General features: G+C 43.8%; 2 protein-coding genes across 2 annotated transcripts in view; one reads left to right on the top strand and one right to left on the bottom strand.

Annotated features, from left to right (window-relative positions):
• The window catches only part of Tdrd9 (tudor domain containing 9), an 89796-nt gene extending 75596 nt beyond the window's left edge, over positions 1 to 14200 (bottom strand). The window contains exons 1-2 of the mRNA XM_052738131.1: positions 14097 to 14200; positions 6459 to 6565 (exon numbers count right to left, since the gene is read on the bottom strand). Of these exons, the coding sequence (XP_052594091.1) occupies positions 6459 to 6565; positions 14097 to 14200 (211 nt within the window). The remainder of the gene's footprint in view (positions 1 to 6458; positions 6566 to 14096) is intronic.
• On the top strand, positions 13919 to 17129 carry Rd3l (RD3 like). Its single transcript, XM_052739113.1, has 4 exons — positions 13919 to 14232; positions 14436 to 14577; positions 14951 to 15256; positions 15565 to 17129. Exons 3-4 carry the CDS (start codon positions 14958 to 14960, stop codon positions 15857 to 15859), a joined length of 594 nt encoding a protein of 197 aa, XP_052595073.1. The 5' UTR covers positions 13919 to 14232; positions 14436 to 14577; positions 14951 to 14957; the 3' UTR covers positions 15860 to 17129.
• The last annotated feature ends 726 nt before the right edge of the window (positions 17130 to 17855 follow it).

The following is a 17855-nucleotide window of genomic DNA, read 5'->3' as shown; positions in this document are numbered from 1 at the left end:
CCAAAACACCACAGAAAAACCCCATCTTGAAAAAAACCAAAAAAAAAAAAATTATATAAAGTAGGAGAATACAAGAACCATTAAAACTGTTGTTCTTTTCATCTGTCTCATCATATCATCAAACAAGTCTAAAATCTAACAGAAATCCAGAGGTTTCACAAGATATAATGAATGGACTTTCAAGCTAAAGTCAGTGTCAACTGGCTGACATGAAGAACATAACGTTTCTAAATGTGAAATCCAGACACTATCCAACCAGATGTGGTGGTGCACACCTTTAATCTCAGCACTTGGAGGCAGAGACAAGTGAGTCTCTGAGTTTGAGGTCGGCCTAATCTATATAGTGAGTTCAAGTAAGATCAAGTTCATGGCAAGACAGTCTTGACCTGTGTTGCTTCAGCCAGTGACCTAAAAATGTCATGTGACAACTTGTGCTACATGGAGAAGGGCCGTAGTTTAGATAGTGTGGCAAGGGCTTTCGGGGTTTTGGGTTTGGTTTTTTTTTTTTTCTTCTTATAAATGTTCTGTCTTTGAAGGTAGCAACCTTCAAAATAGATGTAGTCGAGTCCTGTGAGTCACACTCATGTTGCCAGAGCAACAAGGCCTCTTTAGTAGCGCCATGACAACAAAAACAACCCCTACCAAATCTAAATAACTATCCATACCAAAAAACTAAGCTTAATTATTGGATTTATACCTTAATCAAAAAATTAAATCTTTAAAATAATTAATAATACATTGTTTTCTCCAAAAATGGTGTAATGTTTTACATTCAAACTGAGCTCAGATTGAAAAAGGAGGCCCATTTCCCTTCTCAGGCATCTCCTCCTCAGCTTTCCACAAAGGTTATTCTCTTACAAGGTCAGAAGAAAAGCTTGTATGGTATGAATCCACCATTAAAAGTATCCCCCACACAACAGCCATTGCCATACATTGAGCTCCATAGAAACAGTGCTGGGACAAACGAGAGCGGGTCGGGCACTGGGCGACTGTGCCTCGTGGAGGAAAATCAATGAAGCACAGGTAAAGGGTCCTAAGGAGCCAACAGGCAAAATGTCCTCATATGCATTCTCTGTGCAAACTTGCCAGGAGGAACCCAAGAAGCAGCCCCAGATGCTTCTGTCAACTCCTCAGAGTTCTCGAAGAAGTGCTCAGGAAGGTGGAAGACCACGTCTGCTAAAGAAAAGGGGAAATCTGAAGACATGGCAAAGGCTGACAAGGCTCGTTATAAGAGAGAAATGAAAACCTACATCCCCCAAAGGGGAGACCAAAAGGAAGTTCAAGGACCCCAGTGCACCCAAGAGGCTCCTTCAGCCGCCTTCTTGTTCTCTTCTGAGTATCGGCCCCAAATCAAAGGAGAGCACCCTGGCTTGTCCATCAGTGACGTTGCAAAGACACTGGGAGAGGTGTGAGCAACCCCACTGCAGAGGACAGGCAGCCAGGGAGGAGAAGGCAGCCAGGGAGGAGAAGGCAGCCAGGGAGGAGAAGGCAGCCAGGGAGGAGAAGGCAGCCAGGGAGGAGAAGGCAGCCAGGGAGGAGAAGGCAGCCGAGCCGAAGGAAAATACAGAAAGGATACAGCAGCCTCCAGAGCTGAAGGAAAACCCGACACCATGAAAAAGGGGTCCTCAAGGCTGAAAAGAGCAAGGAAAAGAAGAGGAAGATGAAGAGGGTGAAGAGGAGGAGGAAGACGAAGATGATGATGAATAAGTTGGCTTTAGTAGAGTTTTTTCCTTGTCTATAAAGCATTTACGCTCCCTGTACACAACTCACTCCTTTTAAAGAAAAAAAACAGGCTGTGTAAGATTTGTTTTTAAAGTTATAGAGTCTGCCGGGCGGTGGTGGCACACGCCTTTAATCCCAGCACTTGGGAGGCAGAGCCAGGCGGATCTCTGTGAGTTCGAGGCCAGCCAAATAAAGGACAGTGTCTTTTTTGCACAGTTAACACACTACCCAATGTGTCTTCAGACAGCCCTGGCCTGGTCGCATTCTCAACAGCCACCAGCCTTCCTGGTCCAGTCCGGGCTTGTAAACTGGCACGGAAATCTAAAGCAGGTTCTTGCTGGTACACAGCACAAATTAGTTGTATATGGGGACGGGAGGTTTTCTGTTTGGTTTTTCATCTTCAGTTGTCTCTGCTGCAGCTTATTTGAAGATAACTCTTGTTCTGTTAACTGAATACCAATCTATAACTGCAAAAAAATTTGCAGCTGTTTTGTTAACATTCTGAATGCTTCTAAGTAAATGAAATTTTTTTATTTAAAAAAAAACCCACACACTAGGAGCTAGAAAGACCACTCAGTGGTTAAGAGGACACACCACTCTTGCAGAGGACCCCAATTCAGTTTCCAGTGTCCACATCGGGCGGCTCCCAACCACCTGTAATTCTGGCTCCAGGAGGATCTGACACTGCTGGTCTCCATGGACACTGGTACTCATGTGTATACACTCACACAACAGACACACACACTGTAAAATAAAATAAAGTGGTTTTTTAAATACTTGAACATTAATAACAAGAGATCATTGTGGCTTTTGTTGACTGCCCAAAGATACCATCCAGAACAACTAAACACTGCCATATAAAAGTAAAGACCATGAAAAGGCCCTTCACAACCTGAAGCCAGGCCCACCTTGTTATGAAAGACCCACCTACCTATATAGTTTCTATCTTTAAGAGATTATTTACTTTTAAATATAAAGAGTTATTCTAATGTAATGTATGGAACTCAATGTGTATCCTTGAATTTCTACATAGGAACAAGGTTTTGAATATTTACAAGTGAAATAAGATTAATCCCACACAAAACCCAAAGGTATTTTATGAAAGATATTATATTATAACATAACTGGACATAACACAGTATTTGTGTTTAAAACCTGTGGTCATGAACTAGAAACACAAGGATCAGTGGGATTTCATGATTTCACTGTAAACAGATGATGAACTAGAATAGCTGTGTTATTGTGTAGGCATTTGCACACAGGGTCTCACCTAGGCCAAAGGAGTTCCTCCTAGATATTCTCCGCAGATCCACACTGCTCCCTCTCCTTCATTCTTGAAATACCACCCCAAACTATTTTCTAAACACTAACGGAGACTCCCATTTCTCTTCACCTTCATCCCAGAAGCCGTAAGTTTGGCCACTCCATTAGATGAATACCTGCGGTCGACTCCTTCCTATTTTATCCAATTCACTTGCCAAATCAGAGGGAGGCCATTATGAAAGATACTTCCCGAGTGTCACATTCCCATTGGAATTCCTCCCTTACATAAGCAAATTCCTCTAAATAGGGACCTCAGCCTCGATTGCACGCCTTATCCTCCAGAGCAAGGGCCACCCAATGGTCACTGTGAGAGGAGGCATGCCATCTCATACCACTCAGAAGACAGCCACACCATGATTTCCCTTGCAGACATCCCACCCTGACTTTGCAGCTCAGTCTCAGCTACAAGTTGTATCACTCAGCAGAGGCCATGCATCCACCACCACAGCAAGAAGGCACACATCAAGCTCCAGGAAGCAAACAGCCACGTTAGGAGTCCCTCCTATGGATTCTCCACCCCACTCAATTTTGCTTCATTACACCTTGTTCAGAAGCCAAGTGTCAGGTGACTTCATGTGGAGCCACAAAGAAGCACCTGCTTTCCCAAGGTAGGAAGGGCATCACCAAGCTACAGTGCTGTGAGGACTTCATGAAGGCTGTGAGCCCCACCATCCTCTCCTCTCAAGCAAGAGAAAATGTTAACAGACCTGACTTGTGAGGTTTCCATGGCATCACAACCCCTCTGATGAACACAGGAATGATCACATTTGTGACAGGAAGTTCTAAATTTCAACTGGGCACAACCCAGAATAGCCTGAGGAGGGAGTCTCAACTGGCGGACTATTAGATGAGGCTGGCTATGGGCATGTCTGTGGAGGGCTGTCTTGATTGTTGACTGAGGTGGGAAGACCCATGTGGGCAGCTCTGAACTGCCCAAATGAAGCAAGCTAGCTGAGCAGAAGCAGGAACAGGCAGGCAGCTGGGTGCATTCCTTGTTCACTGCTCTCCACACTGGATGTGATAGAACTAGCTCTGGAGTTCCCACCTTGGTTTCCCTTGAAGAATAAAAGGAAAATAATAAACTTTAACACTAGGATTATAGGTAAGTATTATTACAGAGAAGTATATAGATTAGATTACCAGTGAGCTTGCTTAGAAAAAAGTGCTGAAGGGCACTGCCTCAAAGCTAACTTTAAAACAGCTGGCATACTAAGCAGCATTCCTAAGAACCGTAAGAGTTCTATAAAGTGGAGTTGTACTCTAACCTAATTAGAATGACGGTTTACTGACGACGTATTTTCTGGAATTTGTTCATCAGAATGGCTGCTCGTTAAGCCCCTTCCCCTCATCACTTTAACTGAGAGCTGCTCAGAGGGGCAGCTCGGGTCGGTTTCAAAGAGCACTGTAACTAGTTCTCTGCACTGATGAAGCCATTTAATTGCTTGAGAGAGAACCAAACCCCACAGTTTCTGCTTCTGTATCACTTGCTTAGCTGCTCAACGTGCCATGCCGTGGGGACCTCCAGGACACCTGTAATGAAATCGATGTCAAACTGCAATGTAGTGGACGAAAATACACGGAAGCTGTACAAGATTTTCAGCTTTGCCATAAACTCCTTGAACAATAGCTAGAGGCTGCAGCTGAGGACTCAGCAGAGCTTCTCCTCCTCAGTCTGAGTGCATGGAGCCAGTTCTTCCTGGGAGAGTTAATCTACCATTACACCCGCAGGCAAGGACTGAAGCCCTTTCCTACCCCGCTGCATTTTCTAAGGGTTATCGTCACAGCAACAGAAACACAACCAGAGCAGCATCCAGCCAGCGGCACAAGCAACGCAGCGTGTCCAGAAGGCTCTGAAGGGCGCCGACCCAGCAGCGACGCCGCCACTGAAGCAGGACACAGGAAAAAGCAAAGCACTAAAGGCCATTTCTGCCTCGGGGTGAATAAGAAATAAAATACACATCACAGTGACCAAAACAAAAAGTTAAAACCCAAAACCAAATGAAAGAACGGGTGGGTGTAAGTAATGTCTCCAAATTTTCCAGAAGTAATAGAACATACCAATCTGTATTAGGGATTAATACAGTACTACTGGGCATAGACGTCCTAATTATTACAAAGGCTAAAAATGAAGAGGGAACTGTTCCCCTAACTCAGTTATATCTTTCAGTACGAACACGGGTAATGAGGACAGGAGCAGGAGACAGAGCTTCTTGGCTAGGTGGGTACAAGGTACACGAACAGGGCACAGCACTAATAACTAGAGCAGCTGGAGCAACTTAGCCCATGCTCTCCCCAGTGCGCCTGCCACGGGAGTTGAAGAACCGTCTTTTAGCAGGCGTGCACCAGCACACAGTAGTCTACACTCACTCAGGAGGCAGTGGCAGGTGGACCTGTGAATCTGAGGCCAGTCTGACCTGCACAGTGAATTTCAGGCCAGCCAGGGTTACATAGTTAGACCTTGTCACAAAAACAAAAACAAACAAAAATAGCCTTTTTATTTCATACTTCCTACTCTTCAGAATTTTGTTTTAATGTTTACTATTAAAAACTCCAGTCTTTGTGTGTGTGTGTGTGTGTGTGTGTGTGTGTGTGTGTGTGTGTGTGTGTGTGTGTGTTATATTTGCAACCATCTGCTCTTGTGTGTGCGCTCACACGTGACCACGAGTGCACATGTTCAGGTGTTCACATGCATATGGAGGCCAGAGATCCTTGCCAGGTGTCTCCGTCGTCACCCCACCTTAGCTTTTGAGACAGAGCCTCTCATGGAAAGTAGAGCTCATCCACCTGCTGGGCAGCGGGCTGCAGGGACCTGCCCACCCCTGCTCTCCCGGCAGTGGGATCACAAGTGCACACCACCACTTGACGCTTTTATGTGGGTGCTTGAGATCCAAACTCAGGCCTCCACACTTCCACAGCAGACACTTTACCATCTGAACTATCTCCCAAGCCCTTCCCAAGTTATTTTGGTTTACTTTTAGAGGTGGGAGTCTCACTGTGTAACCCTAGATGACCTGGAACTCAATTTGTAGACCAGGCTGCCTTCAAAGTCAAAAGAGATCCTCCTGCCTCAGTCTTGCAAGTGCTGAGATTAAAGGTGAGCACCACCAGACCCTGCTAAAGAAATATTTTAAATATTCTTAATTAATAGTCAGGTAAGGGACCATTGTTTAATCTTCCAAAGAACAGGTTATTTGGATTCTACATTTAAGATAGAAAATAATTAACACTTTATAATCTATTATATACTCATCCCCCCCCAAACTTATAAGAAGCTGTATAAGTTTTTCGGGTTTTTTTTTTTTTTTTTTTTACTTTGACCAAAATACCGTATTTCTTAAACTTTTAGGAAGATGATGTTTTAATGCTGAACAATCCATGCATCATATATAAGATATTTAAGAATACTTGCTGACCTGGCCCACTGGTTGGTTGATCCTGGCCATACATGTCAAGTTCTTGTGCTTCAAGCTGTCTGTATTTGTTAATGTATTCCATTTCTGAGCTCCTCTGGCTGAGTGACCTGCAAAGAACAGTTTAAAAAAAAAAAAAGGTCTGGGTGGATCTCTGGGAGTCCAATTAGCGAGAATGAGGAGGGTTTATATGAGCGAGAATTGTTGAGACCAAGGTTGGATAAAGCACAGGGACAAATAGCCAAACGAATGGAAACACATGAACTATGAACCAATGGCTGAGGAGCCCCCAACTGGATCAGGCACTCTGAGTGGGTGAGACAGTTGATTGGCCTGATCTGTTTGGGAGGCATCCAGGCAGTGGGACCGGGTCCTGTGCTCATTGCATGAGTCGGCTGTTTGAAACCTGGGGCCTATGCAGGATCACTTGGCTCGGCCTGGGAGGAGGGGACTGGACCTACCTGGACTGAGTCTACCAGGTTGATCTCAGTCTGTGGGGAAGGCTTTGCCCTGGAGGAGATGGGAATGGGGGGGGGCTGGGGGGAAGGTGAGGGGGGCGGGAGGGGGGGAGAACAAAGGAATCCGTGGCTGATATGTAGAACTGAATTGTATTGCCAAAAAAAAAAAAAAAGTCACCAAACTTCTGTGCCAGAGGGAGTTCCTGAACAATTATTTTATGGAAGTCATGGGGAAAATGTAAATAGTCAATAAATAATTCTAATATTCAAATTCAGTTACAAATAGAGGCACGAAAATCATGAGAAGTGTGGTGCTGGAGAGATGGCACAGCAGATAAGAGACCTGGCTGTTCTTCCAAAGGAGCTGGGTTCAGTTCCCAGCACCCACCCATGGCGGCTCACAGCCATCTGCAATTCCAGGTCCACAGGATCTGATGGCCCTATGGCGTCCACAGGCACAAGGCATGAAAGTGGTGCCCAGACATACATAGCAACAAAACACCCACACACATATAAATTTAAATAAAAAAGCAACAAGAATAGACTGTTTTTGTCAACTAAGCTGACAAAAAGAGCAAGTCATCTGAGAATGCGGAGGAGGAGGTGGTGTGTGATCTGACTGTCCATGCCGACCCGACACAGGACGACAGTCTGTAGATGCACTGAGACCTAAAGCACATTTCCCCTACAGCCTCACCATCTTCCCCAGAACCATGCACCTGCACATGTAAACAAAGTCACATGTTCGAGCATGCATGGAAGAACCCATTCAATGCATAAACATTTATGAGGGGCTGGAGAGATGGCTCAGTGGTTAAGAGCACTGGTTACTCTTCCAGAGGTCTTGAGTTCAATTCCCAGCACCCACATGGTAGCTCACAACCATCTGTAATGAGCTCTGGTGTCCTCTTCCGGCTTGCAGATACAGCACTCATATACATAAAATATAAATAAATCTAAAAAACAAAAACAAGCATAAACATTTATGAAGCACCTGCCACATGGAATGCATTGTCTTAGATGGTGGAGCCAGCACAGCAAGCCTAGCTAAGTCCTTGCTCTCGTGAAAATGCCTTCCAGTAAACAAAGCATATGCTGTATCTAGGGATACAGAGCAAAGAGTCTAGGGAATTCTATAAACTCAGCACTCAGGAAGCTAAGGCGGGAGAACTGCTACAAGTTCAAGCCAGCCTGAGCCACATAGTGAGCTCTATACCCACCCGAACAACAGTAAGACACTGTCTCAAAAGAAAATCCCAAGGCTGAAGAGATGGTTCAGTAGTTAAGAGTACATACAGTTCTCACAGACGATGAACCCAGTACAGTTGCCAGCATCCACACTGGGCAGCTCACAACGGCCTGTAACTCCAACTCAGGTGTATCTGAAGCCTCCGTCCTCCTCAGGCATGAGCATTCATGTGCACATACCCACACACATGTATATAATAATAAAAGTATTTTTTGAAATCCAAAAATAAAGTAAAATAAGAATTCCAGGATAAAAGGGTAACTTTTCATAATATTCATAATTAATTGTAAAATATCTCCATCTGGGCAAATTCAAGGCCAGCCTGGGCTACATAGGCCAGCCAGGGCTACATGGTTAAACCCTGCCTCAAAAAAAAAAAATCAAAATCAGAGTAGGGGTATGGAGTAATAGCAAGGATTTTTTTTTCTGAAAGAGAGAAGTCATTGAAAGATTTTGAGCAAAGGAACTGGCACACATTTTCCGGGGAACCTAGGAAGGGAGTATCATAAGTCTATGCACAGCTGGGGCTCAAGGTGGCTCTGGGACCAGGATCGTTCTGAAGAACAAACATTTAGCACTGAGAACAATGACCAGGCTTGTGACTGGCCCAAGTGCTCAGGACCTTGGTACTGAGGTGGCCTGAATGATACCACATCCTAGGAAGATGCTTTACAGGGGGCCTTTGGAACTTTTGTGGCAAGCAACTTCCAGGACCATCTCAACAAAGACAAGGAAGTGTGTCAGGGAAAGCCGGTGGCAGATGTCACCAAGCACCTGGAGAATGCTCAACAGCTGAGTGGAGGCAAGGACTTCAACAGGAAGGGGTAAGTTGGAGGAGTATTTCTGGTCCTCTAGTACTCCCATGAACCTCATCTACTGGAGGCTTACTTTGAAAACGCTCTCATCTCATGGAAGCCAGTAAAAGCTCTGATGGTCACTGCCCTCAGCACTGCCTATGGGGATGGACCAAGGGATGGGATCTCTGTTGCTGACACTGAGCAGTTGTCTCCAGAGAAATCTGTGGGCAAGGCTGTGGGCTTCGGTGCAGAGGCCCTAACAGTACAACAGTATGCTGGTGTTTAGTCCAGAACTCTGGGAAGGACACCCAAGATGCACACATCACCCCAGAAGCTTATTATGTGAAGCTGGGATTCCCTGGACAGAGAAATTGGCCAATATGTGTCATTTCTATCAAATAAAGCCGTACTATGACATCATGCTTACCCATCACCTAAACCCCAAAGTCAAATGCTTCAGTCAGTTTATCTCAGAGAACCAGGGAGACTTTAAGGCATGCAGAAAGCCTCAGCTGTGCAGGCGGCGGCCCTCCTGTTCCTCAGATCAAGCTGTCCTTGCAACACAACGATCCCCTTTGCAGAGCAGCTAGGTTGGGAGACGATCATCTCTACAGGCAGAGGGGTCTATTCCTTCTCTTCAGGGGAACACTGCACTGGGGACTGGACACAGCAGCTGGATTCTCTTAGAACTTCTCATCTAGCAGTTAATAGTGGAGAGGCTGTTGGTGATTGAGAAATCCCAGAATACACTGCCTTATCCAGATCTTTCCCTCCAATATCTAAGTTTCTCAAAAGGCTGGTGTGAGAAACTTAGAGCATATCCTTTAATAGAAATGGTAGGTCACACAACTTTCTTCTGAGTGAGCAATCCTCTAGTTCTGAAATCCCCCAGAAACTCCATTTTCATGTCAAAACTCTCAGCAAATTAAAATAACCCAAGTGACGATCAAAAGATGAGTGTGCAATGTCTTACAAATAGTGAAATATTATTTAGCCCTAAAAAGGAATGAAGTACTGATATATACTACAACATGATGAAGTTTGAAAACATTATCCTAATTGAAATAAGCCAAACACAATAGGATAAATCTTACATGATTCCATTTATGTGAAATATCTAGACAGACAATTTCACTGAAACAGAAAGGGTAGACATTCTCTGAGATTGGGGCAAGAAGGAAATGAGTCATTGCTTAATGGTTACAGACTTTCTATTAAAGATGACAAAAAAAAAGTCTGAGCAACAGAGTCCATGGGGACAAAACATTGTGAATGTAACTCGTGCCAATGAACCGTGTGACTAAAGGGCAAATTTTGAGTTGTACACACTCATGCCACAATAAAATTTTCCCAAGCCATCATGATATAAGATGGCCAAAGAGGACACACATCTCCAGCTGTCTCTTGCACAAGGGTGTTTTCAGAAGACAGTATTTGAGCTAACAGACTGAGTAAAGAAGTCCCACACTTCTGAGTGTGGGCAGAAAGGCACCGTCCCACTGAAAGCCTACCCAAATTAAGAGTGACAAAGGAGATAGAGGGTCTCTCTCATTTGCTGACCCGGGACACCATTTTTCCTGACTTCAGATAGTTGAGGCACCAGGTTCTATATTATTTGGGCTCAAGCATTCACCCCATCATCTCCACCACCTCAGGTTCTCAAGCTTTCAAACTGTGAATTATATTACACCTGGTTCCCTAATGTAATGCAGTATGTCATGGGACTTCCTGGCCCCATAATCACAGGGAAGATAGCTTCATAGTCATCATCCCATTCATTGCTCACTTCTCTGGAAAACACTAATGGAATGGGAGCTGCATTTGTCTACTTTTGCTTGAAAGCTACCAGCATTCTTCTGTTACTGATACTCTGCTCACCAATTCACTCACAAACAACAGAGGTCCAATATCACACCTGGCATCTTCTGGACATCCAGGATGGAGCAGTCACCACCACAGACTGCCCTCATGCAATTTGTTTTTTAGCTTCACAGCAAAAGAATTAAAATAGAAGAACATTAACTTTCCCACAAGGAAAAACAAATCTTTCTGTAATTGCAACCTGATGCTGTTAAAAACATGTCCAGTGGCCTCACCAGTAATGCTGACAAAGGTATCCCTCGCTCCTTGGCCAGCCACTCAAGGTTCCCTGATTCCATCCCTCTAGACTTTGTCGTGCAAATTAGAGTTGGTACAGATATACAAACTGCGAACAATACGGCACCATTTCAAGTCACTGAAGACTGTAAGCCATTTAATCAGATGCAGACTAGGAAAAAACAAGGTAACTGGAGCTGGAGAGAGAGCTCAGCAGTTAGCAGCACTGGCAGCGCTTCCAGAGGACCAGAGTTTGACTCCCTCCCGGCACCCACGTGGCGGCTCACAACCATCTATAACTCCAGTTCCAGGAGATCTGACACCCTCTTCTAACCTCTGCAGGCACTGCACATATGTGCACAGACACAAGCAGGTAAATGTCCATCCACATAAAATAAAAATGAAAAAACAAACACGACAACCATTAAACAGAAAATGGCCCAATTGTTTCATGTCTTCCATACAAAATAGCTTAATAAGGTTCTGATGCATTAGAAGTGACCCATTTATGAACTTACAACATAGTTGATAAACTCTCATGCTAATCTGTTTTTACCCTGATAAACAGAAAAAAATAATTTTTAAAAGGAAATTGCCTTATTTTGCCTACAAATATGTTCTCTAACTACATGGTAGTAGGAAAAATAGTACAGAGAGTGGTATTTGGTCTCAGCTTCAATCTTAACAATTTCATGAGAAAGGAGAAAAATTAAACTTAAAATAATATAAATAGCACAAACTAAATACTAGAAATACGTTTTGTACAAGTAAGTTCAAAGGAAAGAGTACTTAAGGTGACCTGAGGAGGTTAAGTCAAGTTCTGTGAAAGTCAGACATGAGCAATGTCTGGAGAGATGCCCAGGAAGCCACGGAGAGAAGAGAGCTGGCCCCCAAGGAGTGCTCTCGGGTCATTTCAGTCTCTGCTCAAAGAGCGGGTGCTGCGGCTTATGCCAGCAACCCACTTAAGGAGCTGAGGCAGAAGGAGAGTGGGTCTGAGGCCAGCCTAGGCTTTACTATGAGACCCTGCTTCAGGAATCAACAAAAAATTCCCTATTCAAAAGAATTATCCCCCGGGGCAGAGACATGGCTTGGTGGTTAAGAGCACTGGCTGCTCTCCCAGAGGACCCAGGTTCAATTCCCAGCACCCACATGGCAGCTTACAACTGTCTGTAGCTCTAGTTCCACAGGATCCGACACCCTGACACAGGCAGAAGAGACACCAATGCACACAAAGTAAAAATAAATGTTAACAAACAAAATAAAATTTTTAAATTATCCCAACGCTGGGTGGTGGTGGCACACACCTTTAATCCCAGCACTCAGGAGGCAGAGCCAGGCGGATCTCTGTGAGTTCGAGGCTAGCATAGTCTACAGAGCAAGATCCAGGACAGGCACCAAAGCTACACAGAGAAACCCTGTCTTGGAAAAAAAAAAATTATCCCAACTAGAAAGTCCTTCCCTGATCCCCTCATCTAATGACACCAGCCTGGTCTACACAGTGAGTTCCAGGACAGCCAGGGCTACATAGTGAGACCCTGTCTCAAAAAACCAAACCAAACTGAGGGGCAGAGGGAGACTGCAGTGTAGGACAGGTGTGCTGGGCACTGAGTGGGTCAGCAGGGAAAGCTGGGCAGGGCAGTGACGCAGACTGAAGAGGACTCGAGTGGGAATCAGGCTGTTCTCCTTTCCAATATATGCTGTAGTTTTGCTACCACTTCAGAGGAAGGAAATTTTTAAATAATGACAAAGTTCCAAATGCAAAAGTTGCATGATTTGGTACAGTTAGTTTTTAATTTGGAAGGACATCTGTCACATAAACTTCACTCCTTTCCCTCTCCTGCCAGTGCAGGCAATGGAATGTGAAAGCCTGCTCACTGAAGATAATGAATCCTGACATCTGGCCTTTTCCAGACATAACAGGAACTGTAGCATGACCACACATGTCACTCTTGATCACACACGGCACACAGGTCTGATGTGAACAATGTCTATTATTCTTGGTTCATTGGGAAGAAAAGCAACAGAAGAAATAAAGATTATCAAAGGAAAAGCTACAATGTCAGCACTTAACAGAAAGCTAAGAAGCAAAGATCTTTCATACTCAGCCACTGTTTCACAAGACAAGAACCTAAACAGAAAAACGTGCAACAAAGCCCACAGCACACCTGTGTTCACCTAAGCAGTGGCTGCCAATGTTTCATCTGCAACTGAGACTTGAACTCTATACAGCCATGGGTAGCCTTCAAGATCTGATCCTCCCTCCTCCATATCCCCAGCTGAGATTACTGGCATGTAATCCTACCACCTGATTTTATGTGGTGCTAGGGATGGAACTCAGGGCTCACACATGCCAGCCAAGCACTCTACCCACTAAGCCACATCCTACCCTGTATAATTCTATTTTAAACTTTGTGTTTTCAGATCTCTGCTTTCACTGATAACACATCACTGTCTTTTTTTTTTTATTTTGCAATACAATTCAGTTCTACATCAGCCACGGATTCCCTTGTTCTCCCCCCTCCCGCCCTCCTCACCTTCCCCCCAGCCCACCCCCCATTCCCATCTCCTCCAGGGCAAAGCCTCCCCCGCGGACTGAGATCAACCTGGTAGACTCAGTCCAGGCTTACTACCATGAACACAGAGATTATCAATTATACACTACATTTATCTACCCAGGTGCTTTAGTGTCTTCTAGCATTTCAACATCAACACACAGATTTGCTATTTTATAAGCAATAAATGAATGTAGAATGTAACATTTGCTCAGCATCCCACACAACTGATGTCAGCATGCTCTGGCCACTTCACTCAGTTACAATAAGCTTCACACAGTATGTATCTTGCATATAGTCAAGTCGGATCTATTTTTCCTGCTTTCATTGGAAGGGACAGTGACCTGGCTTCCAAATGGCCTGAAAGTTAAGCTGAAGAATAAAAGCAGTGTGGTTATTTTTAGAGCTCTACAGGCATAAAAATACAGCATGGAACTGTGACCCACGGCTATGCACAGCAAAGCAGCACATCATGCGACAATCTTCACCTCAGCTGGGAGAGCATCTGTAGTGCCTCACACGCCTGCTCTTCATTCCGTTTCCAGAGACTCTGCAGCATGCATTTGGGACCAGCATCCATAGCTGCCGGCATCTTTTGCAAACAAAAAAAGCTACATTCAAAAGGTAGACAATTATCTAATTTGTGAAGATGAAAGATATATATATGAATGTAAATATATATATAAATATATATATATATATATACACACACACACACACACACACATTTCTTTTAGCTTAGTTACAAGGTGAATTAGTAAACATTCTCTCTAAATGAAGACAACAGAACTTCATTCCTAACATAGAAAGTTCTTTGTTTCAAACAGTTCCAGTAGGTAAATAAGGAGACACGTTCCTTCACCGGAGGACACCTCCAAGAGAATGAGACCTGCCTGAGTGAAGCAGTTTCAACTCCAGTTAAAGCAAATTCTCTGGCAACATTCCCACAGTACATCGACTACTCATCAGGTAAGCTTTACGCTTTCTGCACAAAGAGTAAGTCAGACGTGTGTTTGTAGACAGCACTTTTTAAGACATTGATAGTCTAAAGCCTCCTAAGAGCTTCTAATAGCAAGTGTTATTTTCAGAAACTGTTCAGTTTGCATTATTATCTTTGGTTTTATTTAATTTCTGCTTAGTTATATCTAAGTATTTTCAAACCTTGGGTTTTAGCACTGACCTAGTTAGAAATTGAACAGCTTTAATCCCTGTTCTAATCTTATTTTGACCTGCATGTCTAGCAGTGAAAGATTCATGAATTTTTCTGGAAATATTAAATTAAAAAAATTCACGCATTAAAAACCATTAAAATTTTATGCAAGTAAACATAATATCTCCACAGCCTAAAAATGCCACTTTTCAGCTGGATGAAATGGCCCAAAACGGATTCCTACCAGCAAACCCAGCGTGCCGGCTCCGACGGGGTGACCAAGACTCTGCTTCGGGAGTTAAAATGGCATCTGAAGGAGCGTGAGAGATTAATACAAGAGATCGAAAATGAACAGAGAGTGAAAAGAACAGGCGTGGATTACAACTGGCTGAGGAACTACCAGAACCCTCATGCAACCATCCCAGCTACTGAACAAAGACAACTGGAAGTTCTGTGCTCTCAAGTGCAGCCCTGTCAAACCGGAACCATCCTCAGCAGGTAACACACACACTATGTTCTTGTCTTGTGGTGTGAGCTGCTCCTCCTTCAGGCTAGAAACTGCCCCATTTCACCAACTCTTTAATCCTATGTACCAAATACCTATCTGCAAAAACCCTATGTACCTCTGGACAGCTTACTGGTAAAAATTTAATTACAATCAAAATTTCTTTACTGGAAGCTTTAATTACAAAGCTTTTCTGATTACTCAAAGTAAGTGCCTAGTACACAGTTATATTATGTAAACTGCATTTGGGAGGTGGAATACAAGATAAATTTCTAAATATTCATCCCTGCATCCCCCTCAGATTTCGAGAACTTTTGGCAGAAAATGATGTACTTCCCTGGGAAATAGTCTACATCTTCAAGCAAGTTCTGAAAGACTCCCTCAGCAGTCCTGACAGAGGGGGTCAGCACGCTGGCCTGGGGGACTCTGACATCACCTGTTCCCCGGCCCCTGTGCTCCCAGGTGAAAGCTCTGAGAGGCCAGACAAAGATGAAATACCCACAATTTCAAGTTACGTAGACAGAAATGCCAAGAACAGGTTTCCATCATGCTCACACAGAGTATGGAACCTGCCATACTATTACCCATCGAGTTAAGGAGCACCATGGTCACCTTAGAGCCAGAGCTGTGAGCATCAACCAGAACAAACAGTCATGTGACCCCAGGTTTCTGACCTTGTTACATGATCAGAAGTTAAAATTCCTGGGTTGCCAACCTATTTTAGCAGCATTGCTTTTTAACGACTCTAAATAGTCAATATTTTAGTTGGTTAGTATGCTTTTAACTAAAATGTCGCCTAAATGTTTAAATATTTTCTTATACCTCAAACATGTCACAGAACTAGGGAAATTTAATATGAAGTCTGACATATTTTTTGTGAAACTTAATGAACCTTGACTTTTATTCTAAGAGAGTCCATGTGTAGAATAAATGATTAATGTGAACTTCTCCTTATAATGCGATACTGAAATGAAGTCAACATCCATTACATCAAGTCGCCCTCCACAGAAACAAGAGAAAGGGGCCATGATCGTGAAAACAATCTTCCATTTAAAAGCATAGCAGTGCTTTCCCTGTTTTTGAGAAAAGTTCACTACGTCACAGGTAGGAGTTTGGAGAGAGGATGGAGGTCAGTCATGAGGCAGGCCAGCAGCTGCACGACAAAGGGGCGCCAAGAAGCCCCAAGTAGGGGGAGAGGTACTTAGGTTCTGGCCAGATCCAAAAGGAAGGAAACAAAGAAAACTTCATGCCCTCTCTGAGTCCTGACTCATATCCAACAGAACCTCATAGCAGCCCCTGGGAACTGCCGACAATCTGATTTCTAGTCATAGTTAACAGATCCAGGGTTTTATACCTCATGCTGTTTACAATGCCTAAATTTGGTGACGGAATTAAGGTTAAATCTGTGCACGCATGTGTGCATGTGTGTGCGCGTGTATTAAGTACTTAGGACTCCTGGGGTGCTTCAGGTACATTTTATTAAAAATTATATGGGCACAATAGCTAAAATTTTTAGCTAGAGAATAGAGAAAATAAGTTCATCCACAGAAAAACAGCTGTACAGTACTTTACACAACAGACTTTAAAAGTTGTCATTACTAGCCAGACCAATCTGTTTAGCAATGCTAAAATAATTCTACATGCTGAGTACTGTGCATAACTTCTCATTTAATCCAAACCTTGTACATCTGAGATGTAATTCTCACTTGACAAAGGAGTGAACAGCACAGACAAGTTCAGTGCCTTGCCAAGCTCAAGGTAACTAGCAGAGCTGGAATCACACCCAGCCTGTCCTACCCCAACCCCAAGCTACTTTCCACAGTCCAAATGCAATTAACAGTTGTCTATCTGACACATCCTCTTGGATGCTTAAAGGAAGCATAAAATCAACATGCTCAAAACCAAAGTCTCAGCAGGTTTCTTTCTTTCCTAAAGGGATAAAATTTAAGGAGCTGGTGGGGCGGGGTGCAGAAAATAAAGCTCCATTGGTAAAGCACTTCCATACAAGCATGAGGTCCTGAATTTGAAACCCAGAATCCACATAAAACAGCTGAGCATGGTAGCATACGCTCTAAAAGCAAATCTAAAAAGACAGAGTCCGGTGAATCCCTGAGTTTACAGCCAGTCAGCTAGCCTAACCTATTTGGCAAGCTCCAGCCAATAAGAAACTGTCTTAAAAAAATAAACAAATATGAAAATAGGGCAAGTGAGATGCTCAGCTGGGAAAGCGGCTTGCTGCCAAGCCTGACAACCCGAGTTTGATCCCTGGAACCTACAAGGTAGAACAAGAACTGACTCCCCCTGCGAGTTGTACTCTGACCTCCACACATGTACCACAGCATGCACATGAACACATGAACACACACACACACACACACACACACAAATAAAGTAGCAAAGGTACCTGAGGGAACTGACTAGCCTCTGACCTACGCAGATGCTCACAAATTCAAAAGAGGAACAAGCCAAATATCCATCATCACTAGAACTGCATCTAACACACACAGCACAGTTCTTTGAGCTCTTCAACTAGCATTCTCCATGTCAGTAGATGACAGGACTACCTACCCACCCAGTTACACAAGCCAGGAT

Source organism: Peromyscus californicus, unplaced genomic scaffold (genome assembly GCF_007827085.1).
Source record: "Peromyscus californicus insignis strain IS unplaced genomic scaffold, ASM782708v3 Scaffold_15__1_contigs__length_86483966, whole genome shotgun sequence".
In the NCBI taxonomy this organism is placed as follows: Eukaryota; Metazoa; Chordata; class Mammalia; order Rodentia; family Cricetidae; genus Peromyscus; species Peromyscus californicus.
This window is presented reverse-complemented; position numbering and strand designations above follow the sequence as displayed.

Coding starts and splice junctions, on each gene's coding strand:
- Rd3l (XM_052739113.1), top strand. CDS start 14,958: ATGCCACTTTTCAGCTGGATGAAATGGCCCAAAACGGATTCCTACCAG. Junction 15,257..15,564: donor ACCGGAACCATCCTCAGCAG/GTAACACACACA, acceptor CATCCCCCTCAG/ATTTCGAGAACTTTTGGCAG.